General features: G+C 39.1%; 2 protein-coding genes and 2 long non-coding RNA genes across 7 annotated transcripts; 1 reads left to right on the top strand and 3 right to left on the bottom strand.

The window, feature by feature from the left end:
* The first annotated feature begins 119 nt into the window (after nt 1–119).
* Nucleotides 120–4,837, top strand: LOC137496369 (uncharacterized). 2 transcript variants are annotated; one of them, XR_015498176.1, is made up of 6 exons: nt 120–1,700; nt 1,946–2,089; nt 2,801–2,917; nt 3,008–3,049; nt 3,370–3,456; nt 3,841–4,837. It is a non-coding gene; the product is annotated as an uncharacterized LOC137496369 (long non-coding RNA). The 2 variants fall into 2 exon arrangements; XR_015498177.1 differs by having other exon boundaries at nt 818–1,700; nt 3,370–3,500.
* Nucleotides 4,838–6,666: 1,829 nt separating this feature from the next.
* LOC147842734 (uncharacterized) lies at nt 6,667–13,309 on the bottom strand. The gene is made up of 3 exons (XR_015498238.1): nt 11,330–13,309; nt 9,876–9,978; nt 6,667–8,404 (listed from the first exon to the last, which is right to left on the bottom strand). It is a non-coding gene; the product is annotated as an uncharacterized LOC147842734 (long non-coding RNA).
* A 681-nt stretch (nt 13,310–13,990) lies between these two features.
* On the bottom strand, nt 13,991–15,792 carry si:busm1-37i06.3. 2 transcript variants are annotated; one of them, XM_087262903.1, is made up of 7 exons: nt 15,433–15,766; nt 15,143–15,239; nt 14,964–15,039; nt 14,729–14,817; nt 14,592–14,652; nt 14,350–14,489; nt 13,995–14,254 (listed from the first exon to the last, which is right to left on the bottom strand). In XM_087262903.1, the coding sequence occupies exons 1-7, from the start codon at nt 15,590–15,592 to the stop codon at nt 14,080–14,082; spliced, it is 798 nt and encodes a 265-aa protein (XP_087119029.1). In that variant the 5' UTR covers nt 15,593–15,766; the 3' UTR covers nt 13,995–14,079. The 2 variants fall into 2 exon arrangements, with proteins under 2 accessions (NP_001296571.1, XP_087119029.1); NM_001309642.1 differs by lacking the exon at nt 14,592–14,652 and having other exon boundaries at nt 13,991–14,254; nt 15,433–15,792.
* Nucleotides 15,793–17,244: 1,452 nt separating this feature from the next.
* Nucleotides 17,245–20,502, bottom strand: zgc:77614. 2 transcript variants are annotated; one of them, XM_087262993.1, is made up of 7 exons: nt 20,143–20,502; nt 19,853–19,949; nt 19,674–19,749; nt 19,439–19,527; nt 19,302–19,362; nt 19,060–19,199; nt 17,245–18,964 (listed from the first exon to the last, which is right to left on the bottom strand). In XM_087262993.1, the coding sequence occupies exons 1-7, from the start codon at nt 20,300–20,302 to the stop codon at nt 18,790–18,792; spliced, it is 798 nt and encodes a 265-aa protein (XP_087119119.1). In that variant the 5' UTR covers nt 20,303–20,502; the 3' UTR covers nt 17,245–18,789. The 2 variants fall into 2 exon arrangements, with proteins under 2 accessions (XP_087119119.1, NP_957188.1); NM_200894.3 differs by lacking the exon at nt 19,302–19,362 and having other exon boundaries at nt 18,701–18,964; nt 20,143–20,488.
* Between the last annotated feature and the right edge of the window lie 1,079 nt (nt 20,503–21,581).

The raw sequence follows: 21,581 nt of genomic DNA, 5'->3' as shown, positions 1-21,581 counted from the left end.
TTAATAAACTATTCAAAATAACATTGATAATCCTTATTATTCAGGCATATAATAAGTTGTTTAGTATGTTAATAAATGCTTTATGAACTCAACTTCATGCAGTTTTGTGATCTAATCTAAAGCGAGGGCTATTCATGCTTTATAAATCCATTATAAATGACAATATAAGGCTCAGTTACATTATATACAGGGAAAAAATGACTATTAATTTCTACTTATTACAAGATGCTCAAATGAAACTGTATCAAATGAAAAGTAAATCATTGCAATCTTGTCTAAATATAAAATTGCTTTACACGTAATGTATTGTTAAATTATTATATTGTTGTTTTATCAAATGATGTTGTATTTCGACACTCCTGTTATTCAGCAATGTTTAAAATTTACAGTAATTGTATTTGTTTAGGTACGATTGCAAATACTTATTGTTTATTTGATACACAGTAGGTAGTGCTGTCACCTCACAGCAAGAAGGTCGCTGGTTCGAGCCCTGGCTGGGTCAGTTGGCATTTCTGTGTAAAGTTTGCATGTTCTCCCTGTGTTGGTGTGGGTTTCCTCCAGGTGCTCCTACATGCGGTACAGGTGAATTGGGTAGCCTAAAATGGTCCGTAGTAAATGAGTGTGTATGTGTATGGATGTGTCCCAGGGATGGGTTGCAGCTGGAAGGGCATCCGCTGCATAAAAACGTGCTGGATAAGTTGGTGGTTCAATCCGCTGTTGCGACCCCGAATTAATAAAGAGAGAAAACCAAAATGAAAATAAATGAGTAAATGAATGATTCTGAGCCTTTAATTGTCATTTATAAGGGATTTATAAAGCATCAATATTCCTCACTTTAGATTAGATCTCAAAACTACATGAAGTTGAGTTAATAAAGCATTATTTAACATGCAGAAAAACGTATTATATGCAGGGCTCCAAACCGGTTCAAGGAACGGAAACGAAAAACAGAATCAAATGACATTTTTCAGGAACAGAAACGAAAACCCAAAAAAAAAGATCAACTTTAATCGTTCTGAACAGAAATGTTTACAGTTAAACGGTTAATAATGTTATTTTATCGTTAACTTTATTATATTATTTTTGGGAGACAAAAAGCATTAATTTAAAGCATGTGAACAAATGCGACGGTGACGCTCGTTTTTATATAAACTATAAATGTCTGGCCGTGATGCGTATTTAGGCCTATGCCAGTCTATAAAAGATAATGTAGCTTAAAACACTTTAAAATTTTAGAGAACGTAATACAGTTTGCACAACCAATGTTTGGTCTTAATAACCTGCCCATAATTAAACGTCATGTAGCCTACTTTTTGATTACTTGACCAGCGGATTAATGGCAGCACCAGCGGATAAACGAGATCTGAGCATAATAGGTACACTGTTAGACATTTCTGTAAATTACACAGTTATTTACTGTATTTCACCCAGTGTAATACTGCAAATTCCTTTTACGGTAAATAACTGTATTTACCGTTGCATTATGGGAATTTAGTGTGACGTCGAACAACATATACAGCGATGTACTGTATTTGTAAAAATTCGTGTATTATACTGTATTTTCCACAACTGCTTCAACGCCACCTTGCGGCGATTCGACTACTCTGCACCACATTTTGCCTGAGGACCCTGGAGCAATTCTGGAGGACAATTTATTAGTGTGCCTGAAGAACATACTGGATTTAACAAACTTTACTCTGGTAAGCTGAGGCAGTGTTTCATTTTACAGAATGTTTTGTGGACGAGAATAGAACAAAGTAAAGTATAAAGTTGGCTATTATTATTTTCTCTGGCTTGGCGTTATTTCGCCCATTTGAGAAATATATCATCTATTAAGATGTTACCTTTATTTAATTTATTACATTAACACTACTATTACTTTAAATAAGACTGTTTATGACTATTAGCCATTGTTCTCGTCATATCTTTTTATTTATTTACATAGGAACCGGTGTTGCAGCGGGTTTTGGTTTAGGAGGGAACCAGAGGTATGCAGACAGTTTTGGAGGACACTTAGCACGAGACAACGGTCCGGCAGAGAGTGTTTTCCCCCAGAAGAATATGAATGAAAGACCAACAAATAATCCAGGTAAAAGCGTGTCTGTCTGTGCTGACAACACTCGACATTGATTTGAGCACCTCTATTAGCATTTGTTTGCTCGGCAACATTGGCTGAAGCGATCTTAAAATGGTAATGTTAACTGTTAGCTAAACTGAGCTAAGTTTATACTGAATTGGACTCAAACTCATTTTAACGTGCAACGTTTAACTTATATTGATTTATACTATATATATTAGATGTTGTGAACTTATTTTTCTCTGGTTTAGAGTAACTTATAACGTTAGCTTGAGAAAATAACATCGCGACGTAACCTATAAGAACGTTAACGTAAATCTATAACGTTACAATATGCATAGAGGTAAAGTTATATTCGCACATTCGTTCATTTAGAAGACTCTATACTGTTTACCATGTTACTTTGAATATTCGATCAGAATTAGCATGCCAGTATGACTTGAAATCAACATTAACACTGTTTATTTGACCGTGAGCATGTTGTACTTTGATAGTCATTAGCTGCTAAAATGATTTCGCTATTTAGAGTTTGCAAATAATACTTTTATGAAATTAAATTATTAAGGGGGAAGTCTGAATCTGCTAATATAAAACCAATTTTACCTCTATGCATTATGCTAAGAACCACCTTTTTGCTATTTATTGTTTGCTAATTATTTTTTTATCACAACTCTTGACATTTGGTTTAACATAATTGTTACCATTATATTTTTTTCTATTTAGATATGGCACTGGCACAGCAGCAGGTTTTGTCTGAAGAAACAAACAGCATTTCAGAGGAACATCTTGATCAGCACAGCCTTATGCTTAAAAAATAAGCAAGACCAGTAAGCAACCAAGGTAAACAAATAAAAAAAGTTGTGTGGAGGTTGTGGATTGTAGCATGGTATTCTTACCTGTATTTTTGGCTTTTTTATGGTCTCAATATAGAATACTGGGAGCCTGCCTGTGCAAACTGGACCTCATACAACAGTAAGTACTGTACATCTATTTGTTTCTCAATATATTAACGTTACTTTAATACAAAATGTGTCACATGTTTAGTTGCTAGCTAAATAAAAAAATCATTTCCCTTTTTTATTAAACCATTTAGTAGATTTTTTTTTTCATCTTTGTTTATAATATTTTTGAGCAGATTGAGGTCTGTCATGGGTCAGACATTTCAAAATACAATAATTAGTATTGGGATACATGCATTTGTCTATGTATTAAATGTCTTTTTCCCCATTTCATGTTGCCTAAATATTTTGTAATAAATAAAATAATAAAATTTTTTGTATAAATAATTCCAGAGGATGAAACAAAATGCACAGCAACAACCAGAGTGAGCCAGAAGATAGCAGGAGAAGTACTGAAGAGAATGACAACCATGAACAACAGTGAGTTATCCTTCTTTCACCAGCTAACTGAGAACTTGGATTAGGTGAGACACTCTCAATAGTTTTATCAGTATTCAGTCAGTTTTAGTTTATTAGGAATACATAAAACAAATAGTCTAATCTGTCCTGCAGTGAATCAACCCATCACAAATGCTACAATGTTTTTGTAAAACCTTGTTAGGGGAAAAAATAAACAGGACATTCTGGTTAGTTATCTTTTAAACATGGTAGTGAGCAGGTTATGAGCAGGAGCCAGTTGCTCAGTACCAGCTGAAAACTACCCCAACCTAGCTGCCATGCTTCAAAATAATTAACCAGTATATGATTTTTTTTTTTTAAACAAGCTTCTTCTATGCTTATGTTAGTCTGTTTGTCCTTATCCAGAGTTCTTCATAATCCTGGACTGGGCCAAATCCTGACCATATGCTGTGGTGGTCATGGAGGAGTGAATCCTAAAAGACACACGTGATCAATGAGTTTCCGCATTGATCCAATGGGCCAGCCTGACCACCCGCTGGTGAACTTTCAAGCCTCTGGTGCCTAGACTGCGGCCTTGCACAAGTTTGGCTAGAGGAGAACTGGTCGTGCCCAACTGAGCCTGGTATCTCTCAAGGGATTTTATTCTACACTTTCGTCAGTTGGTGAAGTTTGTTCCATGCCACTGTCGCCACTGGATCACTTGGCTACGATTGGTGGATCGGTGGATTTGCTCTTCAGTGTTTGGACTTTCAGCAGTGACATTTACTGCTTCAATTCTGAAAACTGGACTGAAGCAGCTTCAATTTACAAGAACTTCTATGTTAAGCTGCTTTGACATCATTGATCTACATTGTAAAAGTGCAATAGAAATAAAGATGAATTGCATTTGAACATGTGAATTCAGACCTTGTTGAGCATTTGACACCAGAATCAGTAATATTTTAAAGTTGGGTTGTTTCTGAGTCGGCTAATAGTTACAAATATTTATTTTTCCAACAATATGCAATTCAGAAGTTTAAATTTTTATTGTACATGTATGTTCTAGTGCTTTGTGTGATTTATTTATTTTTAATGTGTTGATTTTATTGCTTAATGTAATTTTCACACATTTTCCTTAAATGCTTTAAGCATTATTAATGTTTTAAAGAATGGAATATTTTGTAATTGTGTCTGGTTTAATGTCAGTAGTACTTAGTACAATTGGGTTTTTTTTTCTCAACAATATGCAGGTCAGACACTTAAATTAGTTTTGTACATGTATGTTAATGTGCTTTGTCATTTTCAATGTTTTTTTTTCTTAAAATAAAATATTTTGAATGATTGAAATGTAATGTTTTTACACATTTTTAAGCTTGTTTTAAGCATCTCCAATGTTTTAAATAAAGAGTGTTTATTTTGTTAATATTTTGTAATTGTGTCTTTTTTAGGTCTATAGTATTAAAATAATATTAATAAAATTATATTATAAAATATTTAGGACAAAATTAAAAGGTTTACAGTAGCTAACTGTTAACTTAGGTTTTTACAGTAGTTAACCATTTTCAGACACTACAGTAACATGCTGTAAACGGATTTACAGTTGTATACTGTAAATCTAAAATACAGTAACTTACTGGCAACAGTGTTGCCAGTAAGTTACTGTAAAAACCCTTTGAAATGTCTAACAGTGTATGACCAATATGTGCATAACCAATATGCAAAGTCAAGAGAGTGCACGACTCCATAGGGTAACGTAGCCTAAACTGCGCACACTTGATTATGTAATGTGTGAAATCGTGGACGCATCTCAAAGAGCAAAGCATAACTTATTAAATGCCCATGCTTAATCGGTCATCGATAAGGTCTATCGGTTTTAAAGGGTTACCGACAATAAATCAATCGAGTAATCGTTAGCATCCCTAGTTTAATCAATGAATGTGTTAAATTTTATATTTATATTAAAGATGAATAAGGCAAGAATATGATAATGATACTTTTTAGATTTTTACACCTACAAAAATATCTTGTGGTAGTGCACTTGTTTAATAAAAATCTTTGTAAATAGGTTATCTGTAAAAAACGCAATCAGAGCCAATGACATGTAGAAGTAGTGTTGCCTAAACGGCTATTAAATTTCTAATAAAATTAAAACCAAAGTATAAATCATTGCATTTTTCGTTTGATAAAAATATACAGAAACGAAATAAAATCATAAGGATGCTAGTTTGTAATTTATGTTAATAATAAATAAATGACATGCTTAGACTATAAGCTTAACGGCTATACGCTGCCAATAGGCCACTAATAAATATTATTTTACTTTGTACTGGATTATAATGTATATTTTACTATAAAAACTAAATATAGCATGTCTTACTGTCATTTAAAACAAGTAATTCAAAATACACATCAGAACTGTAGACCTGCAGTGTGTAAACTGTATACAGGGGGTGTTGGTCAATCAATAGCCTACAGCACATAATTGAACTAATTATGATGCTAACTGTAATTTAGCTCTTAATATAGGCCTACGATATATTTTCTGGTGTTTAATTTTGCATGAGCAAATAGCAGTATAGCCTAAAGTAAATTTTTTAAAAAGATTTTACTAATATTAATAATAATGGATATAATAAATTTAAATAATAATTGCACTGTGCAGTGTACTAAATATTTGTATTAGGCTACATGACTGAAAAACTATTTCATAACAATTTTCATAATTTTTACTGCTATTTCATATTATACAACATCTAAATGTAGGGCCGGGCCTGCGCTCGATACCAAGGAGTGGGGCTGTGTGTAGAGTGAACCGATTGGATTTTCTTTTTTTTTTCTTTTTTTTTTAGCCCTGATTATATGCCTGAATAGTAAATGTATAAATGTTCATTTATATAGTTTTTTAATCATTTATTTACTCATTCTTAATGATCTTAAAAAACACCAATTATTCTTAGACAGTTTGTAAATAATGCAATACTTCATTTAGTTATGAAAAATGAATTATAAACAAAGTATGAAAACACAAAAATTGAGCACATTACACATGCTTATAAGTCAACAATAGAGCATCTAGCTGTGTTTATAAACTGCTTACTATTAATGTAGAGTTAATGCTTAACAAATGATGTCTATTTGGAGTTTTGGTGGCTTGGTTATATGATGAAGGTCTCTTTGCATTTGTGGGGTTCAGTTCTTTATTAATATATTTTAAAATATTTTTAATGTTTTTTTTTTCAAATAGTTAAAATACGACAGAAACAGAAATAGAACATACTGGTGGGTTTTAAGAGTTTACCCAAAAATGTACATTATATTATTAATTACTTGCCCTCATCTCACTCTAATCCCCTGAGACCTTCATTCTTCTTCAGACTCAAAGGAAGATAACTTAGATGAAGTGCAAGAACTCCTCATCCTCCATAGACAGCAAGGGATTGAAACAATTTGAAGGAGAGGAATTAATAAAAGAATCTTCATTTTGAGGTGAACTAACCGTTTAATATTATTTGCTATTGCACTTAACTAAATGTGCACGCAGACATGGAAGAGTTATGTGGAAGCTTGTTATACCCAATGAGAACTGCTTTTAGACAAGCAAGAGAGTTTCATGGATTTTGTGTTTACTGTTTTTTTTGTGTTTAGAGGTTTTGTGGAAATTATTTATAATAAATATAACATTTATTAAATCTATTCTGGACCATTTCCTGTTTGGATCTTGAGGTTCCTTCTGTATTCAAATTACATTTTTTATAAACTGACCTGCTCTTCAAATGAAAATTCTAAAGCAGTTTACTGTCAAATTACTTGATTGAGGTTTAAAATTTAATATTGGTAAGGGTGCTGATCTGATCCCCACGTTGCCTAAAAACCGGTAATGTGTGTGTAGAACTGGTCCTTACTTTGACTAAAAAACGGTAATGTGTGTGTACATCTGGGGCCTCATGTATCAACGCTGCGTACGCACAAAAACTTTGCGTACGCCAGGTTTCACGCTCAGAATCGCTCACGTTTGGATTTACTAACGATGAACTAAACGTGGGAATGTGCGCAGCTTCACGGCAGCTTTCTGGCAGGCGTACGCACATTTTTTGTGCGTGTCTGTTTTATTTCCATTGGCGACTCCTAGAGGCAGTTGTGTTAAATTCCTCTCTACAAAGTGTCTGAGCCTTGCAATGGCAGCTGTATGAGACGGGTTCAGCAGGTATATAAGGTTTCCATACCATACATTTGACCAGCTAAACATTAAAGCACAATTTGCAGCAGTCGCCTGTTTTCCCAATGTAATCTGAGCGATCTACCACACGCACATTGCTATAAAGACACTATCTGAAGATGAATTTGCATGCGTGAATCAGAAACATTTCCATTCAATAAATGTGCAAATAAAATATGATGCTTATTGATATGAAGTTATTGATTATTCCTACTTGTCTTTCTCGTGATAAATAGTTGGCAAAATCTGATATGTAGCGGGGGAAAAAACAAGAAAGAGTTCATCAGACGCTGGATTCGAGCCGAGTTCATGCTCGAACATATAAATTCATGATCACATGCGTCTTACGAGTAGCGCCACTGAGACTGTCAAACGACCTGCAACATTTTACAGATATAAATCACACTATTTCTTTATTTTAATGCACTCAGTGCGATGTTCAGACCCAACTGTGTTAACCGCATCAGCTAAACTCTCCCACTCTATTTTTTTCTTTTGTTGTTAATTCCGGAAAACAAACGTGCAAATAACACCGCTTTTCTCCGGTCTACCTCCGAAAGCAGCGCCTCCAATTCACATTCTGTTCAAAGTTTCTGTTTTTGCTTGCTTTTGCCATTGCTTTTTGTTGGGTTTTGCCATTAGCATAGTCATTAGCATATTAATACAGGGGAGGAGGCAGGGAGGGGTTTTGTGCTCGTGCATGTTGCGCTCAGTTTTTTACGTTCATTCAGATGTACAAAAGAATATGCGTGAGATTCGGCGTACGCAGTGTTTCTGTAAGAATTGAAATATTGCAAATATTCTGATATCTTTGACAATTAAAAACATGAGCTGAAGACAGGGCCAATGGACTCCACAACCCACCAGGGGGGAATGCGTGAAAAACCAGTTCCTGCTGCATTTGCATCTGACTATGCTGAGACTCAGCTTCATCCCCCCAAGTCACACATATGGTCATTTCAATGTTTCAATGTTTTAGATTAACCAAACTGACTTTAACTATCATGTTTGATATCATTTGAAATGTCTCAGTGCGATTGGTACAATGGTCTCATTCTCTCAGAAATAGACATAATCAGAACAATAAATATATAACTTCAGGCATCTTTTGAACCACTGAGAGGGGTGTGCCACTAAGTGTGAATGCCTTTTGTTCACACCCCCTTCCTTGAGGGAATTCTTGGATTATTTAAGGTAAGGTCTAAGAAAAACTCAGGGCGATTCTGCCTAACCAGATCAGCCCATAACATGGGGTCTGCCCCATGTTATGTATATTACAAAGTCAGGAATGCATCTTTTTCATCTTGGATTTATCTTTGATAATCTGATTTTTTGTATTGATCATTTATGAATTGACTGATTGAATTGGCATAATACATTTACCTGACTAATAAATTGTAATGTTTGACCATATTTGCTCACTCTGTAATTATTAATTCAAGTAGATTACGCTGTATCCTTGTTTCCGCACGTCTTGCGTCAGGTCAGTAGACGGACTAAAATCCAATTGAGATGGAGCATTGGGCACACTAATTGTGTTTTAGCGATCCGGCTGACTCTTGATATTGATTCATGTGTACTTAGGTGGAAAGGGCGATAACTTCCGTCTAGGTCAACAAGGTGTTGCACGACTAACCTAGATTGGGTACCCGACCTTTGTTTGAAGGTAATATTATTCTAAATTAAGTTCATATGGGAAACCATGGGCTTGGTGAAAACCAAAGTTACTATAGAGTCCAGTAGTCGGGTACATTTATATTAATGCCCTAACCTCTAATTAGAAATGATGATTGTCTTAACTCAAAGGTGTACATCTAAGCGGGACTAACTAAAGTATTTTAGAACGAGCGCGCTGGTAGCGGCCATCTAAAGTATTAGTCAATTTACCTCTGTTTAATATTCAAGACTGACCGGAGTGTGACCGTGAGGGACGCCTTCGGCCGAGGCGATTTCTCTGAGCGACATGAGCACCCGAATGAACGGATGTAATAGTTACTAGTGAAGACAAACGGTTCAAACATTTATCTAAATTACATATTGATATAATCTTCTTAATGTTTTATGATTGGAGTCAGATAAAACGAGGATAAACATATTAATATTCTAAACCATCTCATACTAAAATTGGAGTCAGATATGAGTTAAGTTTAAGATAAATCAACATTGTGCACTGGAAAGACCGAACATGCAGTGAACCTTCATCCACCATTGGATACCGTCATTGGACCAACTGGCTGGACCCTACAGTTTCATACATCTGAATTTTTTTCTGCGTACGCACATTTACAGCTTTGTGCGTACGCAATGTTTTAGTAAGATTTCCACGCAAGTCTTCGTACATGAGGCCCCTGGTCCTTGCTTTGACTCAAAACCAGTGATGTGTGTGTAGATCTGGTCCCTACTTTGACTCAAAACCAGTGATGTGTGTGTAGATCTGGTCCCTACTTTGACTCAAAACCAGTGATGTGTGTGTAGATCTGGGGCCTCATGTACGAAGACTTGCGTGGAAATCTTACTAAAACATTGCGTACGCACGAAGCTGTAAATGTGCGTACGCAGAAAAAAATTCAGATGTATGAAACACTGCGTACGCCGAATCTCACGCATATTCTTTTGTACATCTGAATGAATGTGAAACTGAGCGCAACATGCACGAGCGCAAAACCCCTCCCTGCCTCCTCCCCCGTATGAATATGCTAATGACTATGCTAATGGCAAAACCCAACGAAAAAGCAACGGCAAAATCAAGCAAAAAGAGAAACTTTGAACAGAATGTGAAATGGAGGTGCTGCTTTCGGAGGTAGACCGGAGAAAAGCGGTGTTATTTGCAAGTTTGTTCTCCGGAATTAACAACAAAAGAAAAAAATAGAGTGGGAGTTTAGCTGATACGGTTAACACAGTTGGGTCTGAACATCGCACTGAGTGCATTTAAAAAAGAAATAGTGTGGTTTATAACTGAAAAATGTTGCAATACCCTAAGCGGTCTCAGTGGCGCACCTCATAAGAAGCATGAGATCATGTACAGACAAATTCGAGCGTAAACTCGGCTCGAATCCAGCGTCTGATAAATTCTTTCTTCTTTTTTCCCCCGCTACATATCAGATTTTGCCCACTATTTATCAAGAGAAAGACAAGTAGGAATCATCAATAAGTTTGTGCATCATATTTTATTTGCACATTTATTGAATGGAAATGTTTCTGATTCACGCATGCAAATTCATCTTCAGATAGTGTCTTTATAGCAATGTGTGTGCGGTAGATTGCTCAGATTACATTGCGACTGCTGCAATTTGCGCTTTAATGTTTAGCTGGTCAACTGTATGGTATGGAAATGTTACATACCTACTATATGAACCCGTCTCATACAGCTGCCATTGCAAGGCTCAGACACTTTGTAGAGAAGAATTTAACACAACTGCCTCTAGGAGTCGCCAATGGAAATAAAACAGACACGCACAAAAAATGTGCGTACGCCTGCCAGAAAGCTGCCGTGAACCTGCGCACATTCCCACGTTCAGTTCATTGTTAGTAAATCCAAACGTGAGCGATTCTGAGCGTGAAACCTGGCGTACGCAAAGTTTTTGTGCGTACGCAGCGTTGATACATGAGGCCCCTGGTCCTTACTTTGACTCAATACCGGTAATGTGTGTGTAGATCTGGTCCTTACTTTGACTCAATACCGATAATGTGTGTGTAGACCTGGTCCTTACTTTGACTCAATACCAGTAATGTGTGTGTAGACCTGGTCCCTACTTTGACTCAATACCGGTAATGTGTATCTGGAACTGGTCCTTACTTTGTCTCAAAACCAGTAAAGTGTGTGTAGAATTGGTCCCCACTTTGTCTAAAAATCGGTTGTGTATGTGGCGGACCCCACTTCTACACAAAACCTGAAATGTCCCCACAAGTGACCACTGTGTCAGGTCTAAAAATAAAATTGCAGAATATCCAAAATCTGAAGTGATTTTATGAAATAGTTTGTGTTTTTGTGTGGCAAACTATTTTTTTATGTCTCTAACATCATCAGAAAGGGCGGTCCCCATTACGTAACCACCGTGACAGGTGACCCCCACAATGCACAAAAACAAGTATGTGTGTGTTGCTTGTTTCTTATTTACCCATGCAGTGACTTATAGGCATAAATACTATGTAGGCTTGCTAAAGGGTTGCATGAGAAATGTCATCATCGTGAGAGCTTGACTTTTTTTTTGTCGCTGCCTTTAGTTGTGGTGAAATGAGATGCATCATGTCGTTTATCTGTTTGTGCAGTCTGTACCTTCATTTCTGAATCGTGTGGCATCGTACTTGAAGCCAAGTCATTTAGCCCAAGGCATAGTTGTCTTAGAATGAGTAGTTTGCTGATCAAATTCCACATTTTGATGAGGCAAAACACATCTTGGATGTTTTAATTACTATTTTAGGTGAAAAACAAAACAATGAGATTTGTGTAAAATCTAAAGTTAACCAAGTCCAGCCCGCCATCTTGTCCTGCCTCTCAGTTCTCTTAAGCCTTGGGCCGGCTCTGTGAAGTGGCCTCTTTTGGGCTCATCATTGAAGACCGGACGAGCTGCAACATTTCGTTCTGCCAGGTTCTGGGAGTAGATGAGCATGTCATCGCTCTAGACTATGGTCAACTTGTGAAGTTACTCATACACCTCCGCTCATGGCATATTACCATTAAAATGAAACTTTTCCAGCAGAATATGACGCTCTAAAAAAAAAAACTCCATCGGCACTGGTAACTATGAAAAACACGACTGAGCACTAATGGTACACTCAACAATTTACACTGACATTTGAAGGATCACCTGACATTAAAGACTGACGTAAGAACGCTGGAGGAACATCAAATTTTAACACGGAAGAGTTTTTTTTGTCTCTCTCAAATTAAAGCAATATTTCTTAATCTTGTTGTTTTTTTTGCTTGTTTTTTTTTACTGTACAGTTGCCCCAGGTGTTTATCAGGTGTGATGCCTGCTCATCTGACCTTTGACCTCGGCACTCAACTGCTGCCAGTTTTCTTTCAATGCCATGAGATTTCTGAATTCTACATGCAGGAACCGATGCATTCCTTTTTTTTCCTTTTTTTTTTTTAAACAAAACAGATATGGCAGACACGGCCAAACATTGAAACTTTGGAGGGCATTGAGGGGAAAAAAAAGCACAATATCATCAAGGGGAATAAAAGGTTTGATCAAAGCGTGCGTTTACACACGTTCATTTAAATATGGACAAAACCAACATTGGGTTAATTTTGTTATTAGATTTAAAATGCACGGACCCTATTTGACCCAGTGTTCATATATACATATGTTTTTATGAATGAATATTTTTGCATATAAAAGATAATAAAAGACTGACTAGACAGATTAGATAGTTTAATAGACAGATTGACACGTGTAGTCATTCGTTCCTGTGTATTTGATGACTAGCTTCCAGCAGTATCTGGCTGCAGACTTGCATGCAATCTGAGACACAAAGCACTCAGCGGAGCTAGTGAGGTCACTGTGAGAGGCGGGGTTAGGGGTGCACACTCACTGACAGCCTAGATTTAGCCTGGTTTTAACCAAGCCGTCTATTAGACTTTTAACCCTTATGTATTGTTCATATTGTTCAAGTGGCTGTTTTTGCCCCCAATGACCTCCATTATAACTAAACTTGTTTTAATTGCAAAGCCATGACACCAGATAGTAACTCATTCTTTATTGTTGGTGGTTTCCCTGTTGGGATGAGATAAAATGAGTCATTTTTACTTTTGATGGTCAGTTGGCACCTTTAAACACCCCAAAAAAATGCTTGCTGGGATGGTACCAAGAGGCTGTGCTCACTTCTGGACAGAGGGGGTGTAGACTTGCAGCTAGTGCCGATAAGTGGTGCAGACGCTGAGGCTGTTCTGTATGCGAGTGTTGAGGTTTTGAAACATCAGCTGACAACGTGTAGGTAGAGAGTAGCAGGTTCTGGGAGTAGATGAGCTTGTCACCGGTGTAGACTTTGACCGACTTGTGAAGTTACTCACAAGACCTCCGCTTATGGGACATTACCATTCAAATGAAACGTTTCCAGCAGAATATGACGCTTCAAAAAACTCCATCGGCACTGGTAACTATGAAAAACACGATTGAGCACTAATAGTGTACTCAACACTTTACACTGACATTTGAAGGATCACCTGACATTAAAGACTGAAGTAAGAACGCTGAAAAAAACCCATCAGATTTTAGCCCAGAAGAGTTTCTCTTTTCCTAAATTAAAGCAAAACTTCATGATATTGTGTTTATGAATTCATTCGTGTGTGTGTGTGTGTGTGTGTGTGTATGTGTGTGTTGCACTGCTGGAGTGAAGGTTAACCAGTCCACACAGTTCATGCGGCTATAATCTTTATTATCTTTTATTAATAAACTATGTACAATATTTACACGTCGGCTCCAGGTCTCTTGGATGAAGGTCTCTCAGCGACGTGGTCTCTTCTGGTCGCCGCGCGTCTCTGGTGAAGATGGGGAGCGGGACCGTTTCCCTCCGGCGTCCCGGACCGAAGATGCCGCACCTGCTGAGGACGAGGAGGGCAAAGGCTCGGTCTGGCAGGAGAAGGACGGCCTCTTTCTCTTCTCAGCAGCATAGGCCTCACTGAACAGATCGAGCGCAAACACACACAAGCAGACATCATGTGAGATTTGGACAAACACTAGAACATGCGGCTATGCCAAGTACAGTTTACTCACGCGTCTATGATGGGAATGACGTATCGGCCGCTGCCGTCTATCATGACTCCCTTTCGGTCTGGGTCGTCCACCTCCAACAGGAAGCTGCGGGGAATCCCTGTGCTCTTCCGGATGCGCTTGTGCGGCGCGGAGCGGCTGCCCTGTGAATTGAGGAGTGACAGTCAAACTCTGAGCAAACAATCTGACTGATGAGGACAAGAGCTCAAGTTCACAGCAACCGTGAGCTTGGAAAACCCAGTTACCACATTAGTGGGGCAGTGCCTAATGTGGTGTCCCGGGATCCCAAGCAGCCTCATGGCCTCACTAGTGAACATCAGAACCATGAGAATCAGCTCAGACATCTCTCACAAAGCAAACCTGTCAGTGTCTGAACGCTCACCTGCTGGAGTAGTAGCACAGGCTGGACTGGTACATCACCGCTTTCAGCTTGTCCTCCTCTGACGCCTTTGCCTCAGCCAGATTCTCAGTCTGTTTCACAGGCATTTGCACATTTGAATCTTTTTCACCCTCAACCCTTCAAACAATCTCAAATCTCCCTAAGAAGCTGAGTGCGTGTGCGTATATTGTGTGCTTTACATTGCGTTTTGCTATTGTGCTATTCATTTGTTCAATACCTTCAACAACTGCTCCAGTGAGAGGAGTGAAGGATCAGCTCTAGGTGAAGGTTCACGCCAGCGTCCAGCTTGATGTCTGCAAAACAAAGGAGCTTGTGTGACTAAAACACCAGGGACAGACCAGGAGTCTTCATATAACATCTAACAGAGGACGCGTGTGCTCATTTCACAGCACTCACCCAACAAATCTTCTGTTTGAGGACTTCAGTCCCGCCGCAGGGATCCGTCTGATGATGACCGACGTGTTTTTAGGGATGAGAGCATCATCTGTGTATTCTGACAGCAAAATAAAATCAGAATCAGCACATAATTATGGAGCACGGTATACTTTGAGAGCCATTAGCCTTTTAAAACAGCCAAAACATCCCTACATGTCAGCATCAGCACCACCTTACAGCTTCCAGAAGTGTCTGATATAACGCATCTAATGTTAGCGTAGAACAGTTGAAGTGTCTTTTCCTCAACTCACCTTCATCAGTCTGGGCGTTGCTGATCTTCAGCTGGCAGAACTTCAGCCTCTTGCTCCTCATGATCTGCCGCTTCAGCTCCCCCGCGCTGATGTTGAGGCCTTCAAACTGGAGCGAGTCGTAGGTGAGTCGACTCTGGAACCTGTAGTGAACACAAGACATACTGAACACAAACACAAAGCACAGCGTAATAAAAAGGGTCAAACCTGAGTGATGGGAACAGCAGGCGATCAATCGACGTATCCAACGATCAATAATATCGATAATCTGGAAAAATTGTCACGGAGGACGCAGAGATCAGATGCCAATCGACACAGCGAGATTCAAACAACACCCACAGGACGGTTGTCATGGATGCTGATGATGAACACGTGACGCATGCGCTGTACAACTTCCGGCAATATTATCATTATTAATATTAATTTTATTGATAGTAGTAGTAAAATCATTGCGATAAGTATAATAAAATAAACAGCAGAACAGTTGGCCATCTCTGAATAATACACAGCGACGTTTCCCTGCACGAACGATTCAGGCCTTCGCCAAGAAGACTCGGGTGAGTCGATGATTCAGGGATTGATTCAACTGTCCGTTCATCCTATTGGCTTCTTTGGCTGAATGAATCGTTCAATGCTTTACTCAAATAAAGCGGCCTCTTGCTGCCACCTATTGGGGGTTTGCTTTTTTGTTTTCAAAAGTACTTTGACACTTTTTTAAAGGCACCTTTAAGTTCATTTTTGCACAAAAGCTCGTCTCTGTGCGTTCCAAATGGTTTGAAATTTCCTTAGCACATGGTTTACTTGATGCGTTTGAAATTTTCAATGTAAATCCACTCGTACTTGCATTTGATCTTTATTATGCCTTAAAATCAAAACTATACTAAAGGTGTCTTATCCAAATGCAGATTTTCATTCAAAACGTTATGACAGAACCATATTACTTTACAGTGGCCCATGGATATATATATATATATATATGTGTGTGTGTGTGTGTGTGTGTGTTGCTTGTTTCTTATTTACCCATGCAGTGACTTTTAGGCATAAATACTATGTAGGCTTGCTAAAGGGTTGCATGAGAAATGTCATCATCGTGAGAGCTTGACTTTTTTTTTGTCGCTGCCTTTAGTTGTGGTGAAATGAGATGCATCATGTCGTTTATCTGTTTGTGCAGTCTGTACCTTCATTTCTGAATCGTGTGGCATCGTACTTGAAGCCAAGTCATTTAGCCCAAGGCATAGTTGTCTTAGAATGAGTAGTTTGCTGATCAAATTCCACATTTTGATGAGGCAAAACACATCTTGGATGTTTTAATTACTATTTTAGGTGAAAAACAAAACAATGAGATTTGTGTAAAATCTAAAGTTAACCAAGTCCAGCCCGCCATCTTGTCCTGCCTCTCAGTTCTCTTAAGCCTTGGGCCGGCTCTGTGAAGTGGCCTCTTTTGGGCTCATCATTGAAGACCGGACGAGCTGCAACATTTCGTTCTGCCAGGTTCTGGGAGTCGATGAGCATGTCATCGGTCTAGACTATGGTCAACTTGTGAAGTTACTCATACACCTCCGCTCATGGCATATTACCATTAAAATGAAACTTTTCCAGCAGAATATGACGCTCTAAAAAAAAAAAACTCCATCGGCACTGGTAACTATGAAAAACACGACTGAGCACTAATGGTACACTCAACAATTTACACTGACATTTGAAGGATCACCTGACATTAAAGACTGACGTAAGAACGCTGGAGGAACATCAAATTTTAACACGGAAGAGTTTTTTTTTGTCTCTCTCAAATTAAAGCAATATTTCTTAATCTTGTTGTTTTTTTTTTTTGTTTTTTTTTTTTTACTGTACAGTTGCCCCAGGTGTTTATCAGGTGTGATGCCTGCTCATCTGACCTTTGACCTCGGCACTCAACTGCTGCCAGTTTTCTTTCAATGCCATGAGATTTCTGAATTCTACATGCAGGAACCGATGCATTCCTTTTTTTTTCCTTTTTTTTTTTAAAACAAAACAGGTATGGCAGACACGGCCAAACATTGAAACTTTGGAGGGCATTGAGGGGAAAAAAAAGCACAATATCATCAAGGGGAATAAAAGGTTTGATCAAAGCGTGCGTTTACACACGTTCATTTAAATATGGACAAAACCAACATTGGGTTATTTTTGTTATTAGATTTAAAATGCACGGACCCTATTTGACCCAGTGTTCATATATACATATGTTTTTATGAATGAATATTTTTGCATATAAAAGATAATAAAAGACTGACTAGACAGATTAGATAGTTTAATAGACAGATTGACACGTGTAGTCATTCGTTCCTGTGTATTTGATGACTAGCTTCCAGCAGTATCTGGCTGCAGACTTGCATGCAATCTGAGACACAAAGCACTCAGCGGAGCTAGTGAGGTCACTGTGAGAGGCGGGGTTAGGGGTGCACACTCACTGACAGCCTAGATTTAGCCTGGTTTTAACCAAGCCGTCTATTAGACTTTTAACCCTTATGTATTGTTCATATTGTTCAAGTGGCTGTTTTTGCCCCCAATGACCTCCATTATAACTAAACTTGTTTTAATTGCAAAGCCATGACACCAGATAGTAACTCATTCTTTATTGTTGGTGGTTTCCCTGTTGGGATGAGATAAAATGAGTCATTTTTACTTTTGATGGTCAGTTGGCACCTTTAAACACCCCAAAAAAATGCTTGCTGGGATGGTACCAAGAGGCTGTGCTCACTTCTGGACAGAGGGGGTGTAGACTTGCAGCTAGTGCCGATAAGAGGTGCAGACGCTGAGGCTGTTCTGTATGCGAGTGTTGAGGTTTTGAAACATCAGCTGACAACGTGTAGGTAGAGAGTAGCAGGTTCTGGGAGTAGATGAGCTTGTCACCGGTGTAGACTTTGACCGACTTGTGAAGTTACTCACAAGACCTCCGCTTATGGGACATTACCATTCAAATGAAACGTTTCCAGCAGAATATGACGCTTTAAAAAACTCCATCGGCACTGGTAACTATGAAAAACACGACTGAGCACTAATAGTGTACTCAACACTTTACACTGACATTTGAAGGATCACCTGACATTAAAGACTGAAGTAAGAACGCTGAAAAAAACCCATCAGATTTTAGCCCAGAAGAGTTTCTCTTTTCCTAAATTAAAGCAAAACTTCATGATATTGTGTTTATGAATTCATTCGTGTGTGTGTGTGTGTGTGTGTGTGTGTGTGTGTGTGTTGCACTGCTGGAGTGAAGGTTAACCAGTCCACACAGTTCATGCGGCTATAATCTTTATTATCTTTTATTAATAAACTATGTACAATATTTACACGTCGGCTCCAGGTCTCTTGGATGAAGGTCTCTCAGCGACGTGGTCTCTTCTGGTCGCCGCGCGTCTCTGGTGAAGATGGGGAGCGGGACCGTTTCCCTCCGGCGTCCCGGACCGAAGATGCCGCACCTGCTGAGGACGAGGAGGGCAAAGGCTCGGTCTGGCAGGAGAAGGACGGCCTCTTTCTCTTCTCAGCAGCATAGGCCTCACTGAACAGATCGAGCGCAAACACACACAAGCAGACATCATGTGAGATTTGGACAAACACTAGAACATGCGGCTATGCCAAGTACAGTTTACTCACGCGTCTATGATGGGAATGACGTATCTGCCGCTGCCGTCTATCATGACTCCCTTTCGGTCTGGGTCGTCCACCTCCAACAGGAAGCTGCGGGGAATCCCTGTGCTCTTCCGGATGCGCTTGTGCGGCGCGGAGCGGCTGCCCTGTGAATTGAGGAGTGACAGTCAAACTCTGAGCAAACAATCTGACTGATGAGGACAAGAGCTCAAGTTCACAGCAACCGTGAGCTTGGAAAACCCAGTTACCACATTAGTGGGGCAGTGCCTAATGTGGTGTCCCGGGATCCCAAGCAGCCTCATGGCCTCACTAGTGAACATCAGAACCATGAGAATCAGCTCAGACATCTCTCACAAAGCAAACCTGTCAGTGTCTGAACGCTCACCTGCTGGAGTAGTAGCACAGGCTGGACTGGTACATCACCGCTTTCAGCTTGTCCTCCTCTGACGCCTTTGCCTCAGCCAGATTCTCAGTCTGTTTCACAGGCATTTGCACATTTGAATCTTTTTCACCCTCAACCCTTCAAACAATCTCAAATCTCCCTAAGAAGCTGAGTGCGTGTGCGTATATTGTGTGCTTTACATTGCGTTTTGCTATTGTGCTATTCATTTGTTCAATACCTTCAACAACTGCTCCAGTGAGAGGAGTGAAGGATCAGCTCTAGGTGAAGGTTCACGCCAGCGTCCAGCTTGATGTCTGCAAAACAAAGGAGCTTGTGTGACTAAAACACCAGGGACAGACCAGGAGTCTTCATATAACATCTAACAGAGGACGCGTGTGCTCATTTCACAGCACTCACCCAACAAATCTTCTGTTTGAGGACTTCAGTCCCGCCGCAGGGATCCGTCTGATGATGACCGACGTGTTTTTAGGGATGAGAGCATCATCTGTGTATTCTGACAGCAAAATAAAATCAGAATCAGCACATAATTATGGAGCACGGTATACTTTGAGAGCCATTAGCCTTTTAAAACAGCCAAAACATCCCTACATGTCAGCATCAGCACCACCTTACAGCTTCCAGAAGTGTCTGATATAACGCATCTAATGTTAGCGTAGAACAGTTGAAGTGTCTTTTCCTCGACTCACCTTCATCAGTCTGGGCGTTGCTGATCTTCAGCTGGCAGAACTTCAGCCTCTTGCTCCTCATGATCTGCCGCTTCAGCTCCCCCGCGCTGATGTTGAGGCCTTCAAACTGGAGCGAGTCGTAGGTGAGTCGACTCTGGAACCTGTAGTGAACACAAGACATACTGAACACAAACACAAAGCACAGCGTAATAAAAAGGGTCAAACCTGAGTGATGGGAACAGCAGGCGATCAATCGACGTATCCAACGATCAATAATATCGATAATCTGGAGAAATTGTCACGGAGGACGCAGAGATCAGATGCCAATCGACACAGCGAGATTCAAACAACACCCACAGGACGGTTGTCATGGATGCTGATGATGAACACGTGACGCATGCGCTGTACAACTTCCGGCAATATTATCATTATTAATATTAATTTTATTGATAGTAGTAGTAAAATCATTGCGATAAGTATAATAAAATAAACAGCAGAACAGTTGGCCATCTCTGAATAATACACAGCGACGTTTCCCTGCACGAACGATTCAGGCCTTCGCCAAGAAGACTCGGGTGAGTCGATGATTCAGGGATTGATTCAACTGTCCGTTCATCCTATTGGCTTCTTTGGCTGAATGAATCGTTCAATGCTTTACTCAAATAAAGCGGCCTCTTGCTGCCACCTATTGGGGGTTTGCTTTTTTGTTTTCAAAAGTACTTTGACACTTTTTTAAAGGCACCTTTAAGTTCAATTTTGCACAAAAGCTCGTCTCTGTGCGTTCCAAATGGTTTGAAATTTCCTTAGCACATGGTTTTCTTGATGCGTTTGAAATTTTCAATGTAAATCCACTCGTACTTGCATTTGATCTTTATTATGCCTTAAAATCAAAACTATACTAAAGGTGTCTTATCCAAATGCAGATTTTCATTCAAAACGTTATGACAGAACCATATTACTTTACAGTGGCCCATGGATATATATATATATATATATGTGTGTGTGTGTGTGTGTGTTGCTTGTTTCTTATTTACCCATGCAGTGACTTTTAGGCATAAATACTATGTAGACTTGCTAAAGGGTTGCATGAGAAATGTCATCATCGTGAGAGCTTGACTTTTTTTTTGTCGCTGCCTTTAGTTGTGGTGAAATGAGATGCATCATGTCGTTTATCTGTTTGTGCAGTCTGTACCTTCATTTCTGAATCGTGTGGCATCGTACTTGAAGCCAAGTCATTTAGCCCAAGGCATAGTTGTCTTAGAATGAGTAGTTTGCTGATCAAATTCCACATTTTGATGAGGCAAAACACATCTTGGATGTTTTAATTACTATTTTAGGTGAAAAACAAAACAATGAGATTTGTGTAAAATCTAAAGTTAACCAAGTCCAGCCCGCCATCTTGTCCTGCCTCTCAGTTCTCTTAAGCCTTGGGCCGGCTCTGTGAAGTGGCCTCTTTTGGG

This window comes from Danio rerio, chromosome 8, assembly GCF_052040795.2.
Source record: "Danio rerio strain M-AB ecotype USA chromosome 8, GRCz13ab, whole genome shotgun sequence".
Lineage (NCBI taxonomy): Eukaryota > Metazoa > Chordata > Actinopteri > Cypriniformes > Danionidae > Danio > Danio rerio.
This window is presented reverse-complemented; position numbering and strand designations above follow the sequence as displayed.